This window comes from Nansenia antarctica (assembly GCF_963989245.1).
Source record: "Nansenia antarctica genome assembly, chromosome: 17".
NCBI classification, from domain to species: Eukaryota; Metazoa; Chordata; class Actinopteri; order Argentiniformes; family Microstomatidae; genus Nansenia; species Nansenia antarctica.
Genome location: NC_137687.1, coordinates 25,523,202 through 25,532,814, shown reverse-complemented (window position 1 = coordinate 25,532,814; position 9,613 = coordinate 25,523,202). Strand labels below are relative to the sequence as shown.

The 9,613-nt window shown below is 46.1% G+C and overlaps 1 protein-coding gene across 1 annotated transcript in view; it reads right to left on the bottom strand.

The window, feature by feature from the left end:
• Positions 1-682: 682 nt before the first annotated feature.
• tbl1xr1a (TBL1X/Y related 1a) overlaps positions 683-9,613 on the bottom strand; it is a 13,235-nt gene continuing 4,304 nt past the window's right edge. Inside the window, exons 6-12 of the mRNA XM_080547848.1 lie at positions 6,186-6,246; positions 5,385-5,506; positions 5,148-5,222; positions 3,942-4,069; positions 3,407-3,572; positions 2,495-2,596; positions 683-1,976 (exon numbers count right to left, since the gene is read on the bottom strand). Of these exons, the coding sequence (XP_080403974.1) occupies positions 1,950-1,976; positions 2,495-2,596; positions 3,407-3,572; positions 3,942-4,069; positions 5,148-5,222; positions 5,385-5,506; positions 6,186-6,246 (681 nt within the window). The 3' untranslated portion in view covers positions 683-1,949. The remainder of the gene's footprint in view (positions 1,977-2,494; positions 2,597-3,406; positions 3,573-3,941; positions 4,070-5,147; positions 5,223-5,384; positions 5,507-6,185; positions 6,247-9,613) is intronic.

The window sequence follows — 9,613 nt, the reverse complement described above, 5'->3', positions numbered from 1 at the left end:
CAACACAAATTGCCAATATTCCTGCGTTTTGACTTTTTTTGCACTAGTTGAAAACAGAGCCCATCGTGTTGCATGTCTTTAGAGAAGGGTATGATTCGAAATCGAAATAAATTTGACGTTTTTTGAAACAAGAACATTTAAAAATAAAACACACCCAGACTTGCTTTAAGCTTACTAATTTTTCCTCAGACCAAAACAAAAATGCACTGGGAGAATAATCTGTGGGACAAACCACAAAGTGTCTTTCACACTTCGAGACAACGGTTGTCTAGTGAAGCAGCACTAGCTAGGCTAGTAAGCAACCATTTGGAGTCTGGTTTTCAAGCCAAACTGAGAAACTAACTAAAAACAAGGACAGGTACATTGCCAACATAAACATCAAACAGTAACATATCAGTTGTTCATATTTATTTTTCTAAAAATGTTTAAAAAAAACAAACTTAAAGCAAGTCTGCCCTTTCTACAGAATACTACCAGGGGTTACAGTAGAACTGTAGTAGATCTGTAACCCCTGGCAACACATAGCTCCAGTGAGCAGACCAGTCCAACCGTTCACACTGACACCTCTTTTCCACCAACGCAACCCTAGTTCTAGCGCCAGTTTGCAGTTGGTTCAACTTGCGAACCTTCAAAGAGCCGGTTTGCTTTTCCGCGGGTCCAATGAACTGGTCCAATGAATTTGTGCTGCTCACCGCTATTGCTATGGACGGCGATTACGTTCAGGAAGAGAGGTAATTACCTAACACGTTTTGATTACTATTAACACTGAACGTAAGATGTTATTGTTAGCCTTTGTTCTAAGCTAGCTCGCTAGGTCGGTGTAGCTAGCTACCTAGCATCGACTATGCTGGTATCGATTGGTCGTTGGTCACGATAATCCCACCCCCCAGCCCCTGACATAAGCGGTTCTTGGTTCTAGACCAGTCAAGTGTTGATATTAGGCACCGGCTCCGAACCGGCCGTCAAATTGCCTTGGTGGAAAAGGGCTATGAGTAGACGCAGGAACGAATCCCATCGCTGCTTCTCTTCTTTAAGCAATTCAAACGCTGCAATGTGTCCACGTGAAAGCTACAGCAGAACACCACTGTCTATGGGGGTCATTTCTTTTTCTCCTCATCAATAGTGCACAAACTAACCATTCACATGATTTCAAAGCATCCAGATGTCAAATGTATGTTCTTTCACACGTGTCCACGTCGATTTGTTGGATCAGTGGCTCCTTTTAGGAGAGGAAAACGGCAAACTACTGCGTCGACATGTTAACAGTAAAACTGATGACAGTAAAAATGATGATTTAAAAATAAAAGTCCTCACATTGTTTTTCAACCACAAAAGACAGATTTTGATAACAGTTATGTTTTGTCGTGTGTGTGTGTGTTTGTAACAAGGACTCCTCCACTTCATGCAGCTGTGAACCCGTCCCCACCCCCAAAATAAAAAAAACAAACAAACATGTTGAAATAGTAGAAATAATTTTCAAAAACCTAACCGTCTGCCTGCCGCAGAGACCGAACTACCAACAAAGATTTGAAAAAAATAAGACATTTTTTTGTTGTTATTTTGATGAATGTGGGTTCAAAGATCAAAAAAAGCAAAAGAGCGTCCAAATGTTGGTACATATAACGGATCTGTTACGTTTTTTTTGTCGTTTTTTTTCTGTTCATTTTTTTTGTCTGTGTCCCTTTTGTGTCTCTGGTATGAGTCTCTGCACAGAGAGAGAGAGCAAGCGAGAGGAGAGAGAGAGAGAGAGAAAAAGAGAGAGAGGAGGTCCTCCTTCCTGCTGGATCTGCTGTGTGTCCACTTCCTGCTTCCTGTCATCCTACTTCCTGGTTCCTGTCTGTAGTGGCCGTCCGTGGGCTGTGGAGGGCGCTAGCAGTAGATGGGGGCAGGGACAGTCATTTTGGCTATGTACACATTCATTGTCGGTCCGTGGCTTCCAACAAGCAGGGCTATTTCCGCAGGTCTAATACACAAACCTGGAAAGAAGAGAGAGAGAGAAAACACCTTTTTAGTGCAGATAGTTACTTTACTATCTGCACCGCACTGTGGGGGCGGCTGTGGCGCAGGAGGTAGAGCCGCTGCCTAATGATCGCAGGGTTGGCCACATGTCGGAGTGTCGTTGGGCAAGACACTGAACCCCAAATTGCGTTCGGTGTTTATTAGGATCTGTTGTTCAAGACAGTACTGTACCAGCTGTTTAAAGACATTGTTGCCTACAACATTGCATTAACACTTAATCAGCAAGTAAAAAAAAGTGTTATATCTTTGCACTCGATCAAATTTCAGGACCCTCCTTTCATGACCTTTCCTAGATATGTGCGTTCTACCACCCCAGTATCCTTACATTTTCAAAATCACATCAGGATAAGCTAATATAAAGCTATTTTGCAGTTTTTCTGTGTAGGAAGCAGGCTAATTTACAATGAATGAATACATGTACATTAGGAACCACACAAACCATAAACATGGTTACGTTACTAAAGGTTACACTTACAGATCCGTCCGATGCGCTCGCCCCCACTTTGTCACCTCCTGCATTCCAGCAGACTTCAAATATTCCTCCCGTCCCCCGGTAGCTATGGACTAAAGCGCCAGTCTGGGGGGAGAGAGAGAGAGGGAGAGAGAGAGAGATGCTGTTATGTCAGTCCAGAGAGAGAGAGAGAGCGAGAGACAGGGTTCCTACAAGCTTCAACAAGTCAAAATTTAAGACCTTTTTAAAGACCTCTTTGAATATAATTTTAGCCCTGTTCGCGACACCATATCAGCCATGATATCGAGGTGATGAAATTAGGGATTTCACTGCCATACAGACAAAAAAGGAAGCGAATTGGCATTTTTACGGTTCCAGCTTGATTAATTTTCGCGTCAATAGATGTGGTCGGACGGATTTCCTTGTGGGATCTAATTTTTAAGACCTAGCACCTCATTTTTAGACAGAATAACTGAAATGTGGGACCTTTTTAGGCCGTATAAATCGGATTGCTGGATTTTCGACTTAAAGGCTTTTAAGACCAGCACGGGAACCCTGCTATTAGTAAGGGCATTTTACCAGATATTTGACCAATCTGCGAAGTAAATCGTTACCAAGAAATTTCTTCACCAATGTGTTTCTAAAGGTGTGTAATAACATGTCCTAAAAGGTTGAAATTCAACTCCTGTGGGAAACCTATGAGGTTTATGAGGTTTCCCACAGGAGTTGAATTTCAACCTTTTAGTACATGTTATTACACACCTTTAGCAACACATTGGTGAAGAATTTTTTTGGTAACGATTTACTTCGCAGATTTTCATATGTTTCCCTTACTATATCTATAGCACGTTGAAAAGAAGTGAAGAGAGAGAGCAAGAGGGAGACAAACGCTGTCGACAGGGGGTCAAAGGTGGTGGTAAAGGGGGTCATCCATACCTGCGTGTTCCAGATGTGAACACACTTGTCGAAGGAGCCGCTGGCCAGGTGGCGTCCGTCGGGGCTGAAGGCCACGCTGTAGACGGGCTCCTGGTGTTTGGTTAGCGTGTGAATGCAGATGCCTCGCTCTACGTCCCACAGGCGCACCGTCGAGTCAAACGACGCACTGGAGGGGGGAGGGGGCAGAAGGTACTGGGTTAGGAATATGACAGCCCACGGCTGTCAGAACTGCAGAGTCACTACCCATCTTCCATCGGAGACTGAAGACCCATCTTTTCAGGTTACACCTTAACTGCTCCTCCTGAGACTTCTACTGCCCCCCAGCACTGCGTCTCCTGAGACACCCACTTTTCCCCTCTGCTGTGTCCCCTATGACTTCTATTGCCCCCCTTGTACTGTGTCTCCAGTGTCTATATAAAAACGTTTTCCTTCCATCACTGAGACTGCCAATGGCCCCCGGGCCTGAGCTGGATTACTCTTCCTGCTACGACTGGTGGATTGATGATTCACTTGCTTAGTCAAATGTATTGATTACCTGGCGAGCATGAGGTTGGCGTTGGGGTTGTTGGTGCCGGGGCCCGTGGGGCTCCACTTGATGGTGTAGATCTCTTTACTGTGGGCCTGGAGGTCGTGCACACACGTGTCCTGCTTCATACTCCAGATCTGGGAGGACACACACACACACACACACACACACACACACACACACAATATGAGAACGACAATCTAGTCTTCAATCAGTCAACTAACTAACTTAACTACCAATCAACTATCAGTCTTAACTTTACAAACGTCAATCAATTAGTCTTTTGTATCTGACATATAACTAGCATTTGATTGTGTGCGTATATATATATACTAATACAACATTCTGTTAGGACTAATACAACACTCTGTTAGGACTAATACAACACTCTGTTAGGACGAATACAACACTCTGTTAGGACTAATACAACACTCTGTTAGGACTAATACAACACTCTGTTAGACTAATACAACACTCTGTTAGACTAATACAACACTCTGTTAGGACTAATACAACACTCTGTTAGGACGAATACAACACTCTGTTAGGACTAATGCACGCTTCACTAAACTTTCTTCATCATGTGATCTCATGGCTTGACGGCTAACGATTTATCATGACCGTTTAGCACTACTTTAAAGCTACATTATGCACATGGACCTGTTAAGTGTGAAATGAGACTAATCTATGTTAGAGATGTGTCACGTTCGTCCCAATTAACCAGATATAAATGATCAAACAGTGTACTTATTCAAATGTGACGCTACAGTACAGAGATGAAACAGTTGAACACTACATTAGATTCCAAATGTGTCACGATCGCCACAATTACCCAGATATAAATGATCTAACGGCGTGCTTATTCAAATGAACTTATTCAAATGTGATGCTACAGTGATTAAACTGCATCATCCAAGTCTGACTCCCAAGGTAAACCATGCGTGAGTGTGTGTGTGTGTGTGTAACAAGCGTGTGTGTATGATGGACTGTGTGTGTGTGTGTGTGTGTGTGTGTGTGTTTGTGCGTGTGCGTGTGCATGTGTGTGTGTGTCACGAGCGTGTGTGCGTGTGTGTGTGTGTGTGTGCCATGAGCGTGTGTGCGTGATGGAGTGTGTGTGTGTGTCACAAGCGTGTGTGTGTGATGGAGTGTGTATGTGTGTCTCGAGCATGTGTGCATGATGGAGTGTGTGTGTGTGTAAAACAGTGTGTGTCTAACCTTGAGTGTCATGTCGTCTGAACAGGAGGCCAGCAGGTTGCCAGTGGGATCCCACTTGATTGCATTCACTTCATTCTGAAGAGAGGGGGAGGAGGGGGGGAGAGAGGGGGAGGAATGTGTAACATATCGGTTAGAAATGACAAATATTTTTAGACATCAGTCTATTTTCAGTCTTATTTCACTGTACGTGACAATACCCGGACACACCTGGAGAGGGCGCTGTGTCTCGTATCTTACCGTGTGTCCTTGGAATGTCTTGATGGGCCGGTCCTGTCCGAGCTTACACACGTGGATACACATGTCCGTGCTACAGGAGGCAAACGTGTTGTTACTCTGCCAGTCCACGTCCAGGGCCGGCGCTGGGGGGCAGAAGAGGGGCGGGGTGGGGAGGGGGGTCAGTCAGTCGTCCATACAACCAATAATCAATCAATACGATCATTAATCACAAACATGAAGCTAAAGCTCTCTCTGTGCTTAACCCTAGAACAGCCGTGCCTTTCTTACCTACTATAAGAGCTGCCAGTCTTTACAATGGGAAGGTGGTATTTACACACAACGACCACTAGTTTGGCGCCATCTTGTAAATTAGCCTGCCTCCTACACCGCAAACTAGCTTTATACTATCTTAAGGTTACACCTTAACTGCTCCTCCTGAGACTTCTACTGCCCCCCAGCACTGCGTCTCCTGAAGACACCCGCTTTTTCCCCTTTACTGTGTCCCCTAAAACTTCTATTGCCCCCCTTGTACCGTTTCTCTGTTTCTCCAGTGTATATATAATGTTTTTTTTAAAGTCTAGGTTTAGAAGATGGTGATAGAAGTAGGTTTTTCCTTCTATCAGAGAGACTGCCAATGGCCCCGGGCCTGAGCTGGATTACTCTTCCTGCTACGACTGGTGGATTGATGATTCACTTGCTTAGTCAAATGTATTGATTGTAAGTCGCTTTGGAATAAGGCGTCTGCTAAATGCCAAACATGTAAATGTAAATGGGTGAGGCGACGGCCAGTGGTTCTCTTTGGTTCTGTGTGGTTCTGTTTACCTGAGTGGAATGGAAACTGCTGCTTGGCCTCTCCTGTGTGAGCGTCCCATATGATTGTAGTCTGGAGGGGGGGAGACACACACACACACACACACACACACACACACGTGCACACGCACGCACACAGGAGCACACACACACGCACACACAGGCACACACACACACACACACACACACACACACACACACACACACACACACCAGGGTTTCCGTTAGAAAAATTTGGTGCCGGTCAAAGTGTCCGGGAAGATTTCAATGTGTCGGACAAACGGGAGAAATTCCGGTCATCATATTAGAATATAATATAGGTGTTTGTCGCGGTGATTAGCTGTTGTATAGCCTATATAGGCCTATGCCATTTAATGTCTATTTCTCATCCGATACGATTAGATCGCGAACTATATAATAATATAGGCGTTCATGATTCACATGCGCTACTATGGCATATGTCCAGGGCTGCACGCACGCCACACTGGGCAGCCTAGTCACCTTTGCTACTTTGAATTACGACTGTAGGCTAATATGTTTATTTCAATTGCATTAATGGGATTTGAGTATGTAATTGGTAATTTTAAGTATGCCTAGTTTAGCTTTTGATGGCTATTTGAACGGACTGCATCGATCGATCAATGAACGGACTCCACATTACGTTAACTGAAGTGTGTTAAATTGTTTCACGACAGTAATGTACGTTTTCTATATTCTCTTTCCAGTTTTACCCTTTTTATCAATAAAACAACGTCAATTCTCTAACCACGTCTCGCTGATTGGGAAGGCATTAAGTCTAGCTGCCTGTCAAATCATACTTTCTCGCGAGTATGAGAATGAGGAGGATGTATCGGGGGGATACACACCCGTGGACTACTTCAACTTAGTGACACAAATTAAACTCTAACACTATAGATAGACTAAATTGAACTTTAATGATGGACACCGACTGAATAACTGAGTGGGGGGAAGACAGGTCTCAAATGTGGAACAATTATAACATTTAATACATAAAGATAAAACATGAATGAATGGTCTTTATTGTCATTGCTACAGTACAGGTACCAAACAACGACATTTAGGAGGGGTGGCTCCCCTGGTGTTAGGAAAGAAAAAAAAAAACTTTTAAAAAAATCACAAGAAGGGAAGGAGCTGGTTTACATAAATAAAGGCTATGTACACTATCCACTATACTATACTGTACAGATAGACGACTAGGGTTGTCATATTGCACATAGTGTTATTGCACATTTATTTAAAGTGTCGCAGTTTGCAGGCTTGAAATTTACATATTTGTGCCTCAGCACTACACCTGATTTTTTCAGTCCAGCAGCTGCCATCAATCCGTCCAGACTGTCCAGGGCCCAGAACCTAGGTCTTTGCTGTGTTCAGGGCCTGGACGGCCCTGTGGTAGAAGCTGTTCTTCAGTCTGTTTGTCCTTGCGGCCAAGGTCCTGAACCGCCTTTTCGAGGGCAGCCGGGTAAAGTGTTCGTACCCAGGGTGGGTTGGGTCCCTGGAGATCTTGGAGGCCTTCCTGAGACAGCGTGTGTTGTACAGCTCTTCCAGAGAGGGGAGTGGGGCGCCGGTGATCTTCTGTGCTGTTCTCACGACTCTCTGTAGCGCATTTCTCTCCGCGGTTGTGCAGCTGGAGAACCAGTTGCAGATGCCGTAGGTGAGGATGCTCTCCACTGCGCCGCGGTAGAAGGTCACCAGTATCTCCTGCTTGCTGTGTTCCTTCCTGAGGACTCTCAGGATGTATAGCTGCTGTTGTACCTTCTTGATGGTGGCTTTTGTGTTGTCCTTCCAGGTCAGGTCATCCCGCATGTGCATCCCCAGGAATCGGAGGGTTGAGACTCTCTCCACGCTCTCTCCGTCGATGAGCAGGGGCTGGATCTCGGACTTTTCCCTCCTGAAGTCTACGATGATTTCCTGGGTCTTTGACTTGTTCAGCAGCAGGTTGTTAACCTTGCACAGCTTGCTCAGTTGCTCTACCTCATCCCTGTACGCCGCCTCGTCCCCCCCCGAGATGCATCCCACCACGGTGGTGTCGTCTGCAAACTTTACGATGGAGTTGCTGGGGTGGACGGGGGTGAAGTCGTAGGTGTAGAGGATGGGGCTTAGCACGCAGCCCTGGGGGGACCCAGTGCTGAGTCTGAGGGCTGTGGAGGTGTGGGGGCCCACCCGCACCCTCTGGGGGCGGTCGGTCAGGAAGTCCTTGATCCAAGCACATATAGAGTGTGATAGACCCAGGTCTAGTAGTTTGGTCACTAGCCTGTCTGGAAGGATGGTGTTGAAGGCGGAGCTGAAGTCCACAAAGAGCAGTCTCGCGTAGCTGTTTCCCCTCTCCAGGTGGGATAGAGTGGCGTGGAGAGTCGTCGTGATGGCGTCCTCTGTGGACCTGTGGGCTCTGTAGGCGAACTGGTATGGATCCAGTGCTGAACCCCCTGCCACATCCGCCTGGAGTCGTTGCTCAGGAAGCATTCCTCAATCTTCTCTCTGTGGTCTGCCTTGGCCGCTTTGATTCCGCGCTTTAGGTTAGCCCTGGTGGTGCTGTACAGCGGTGTGCTCTTCCCTGCGAAGAAGGCGTTGTCCCTCTCGTTGATCAGTTTTTGGACCTTCCCAGTCATCCATGGCTTCGTGTTGGGGTAGACCCGGACCCGTTTGTCCACGGTGACTGAGTTGGTGCAGTTCACTATGTGGTTCAGAACCGACGACGTGTACTGTTCCAGGTCCTCATGCTCATATTCCTGCCATGGGGTGTCATTTAGGCAGATCTGCAGTGGAGCGGACCCTTCTGGCCAGGTTCTGACAGTCTTAGTGGTGATGGGAGCACTTTGCCCCATGGTAGTGTATGCTGGCATCAGGAGGATTGACACATGGTCAGACGTGCCTAGATGAGCTAGCGGACTAGCCTTGTAAGCACGTTTGATGTTGGTGTATACCTTGTCCAGTGTTTTTCCCCTCTTGTTGCACATACACAAATATATAACATTGATATCCCTAAACTCAAATGTAGTGTGGTATTGTCAACCTAATCTAATCAATCCTAATTAATGGTACCAGTAGCCCAGGCTGTCGATAGTAGCGCACTACTCCCGTAGTACTTCTCCCGACTCAGGGCTGGAACGGGCACGGCAGGCTCAATCAATGAACGGGGTTGAGATGGCTAGCGTCCTTTACTAGCCGCATCTCACGGCCCTCGGTGGTCATTCACTGTGCTCTAGGACATCCAAAACACGCAGAACAATAACCTTGACTCCGGTCACTGCAGTGGTTTTATTTAGACTAGATCAAACTAAATTAACTGACTAAACTACTCGCGCCGTTGAGAGACAGGGTTGCCAGATGGGGCGGGTTACCGCCGAATGGGCTACTGGGTTTAGCGGTTATTTTCACCGGACATTATGACCGAAGAGGTTTAAATATGTCGGACTTCAACA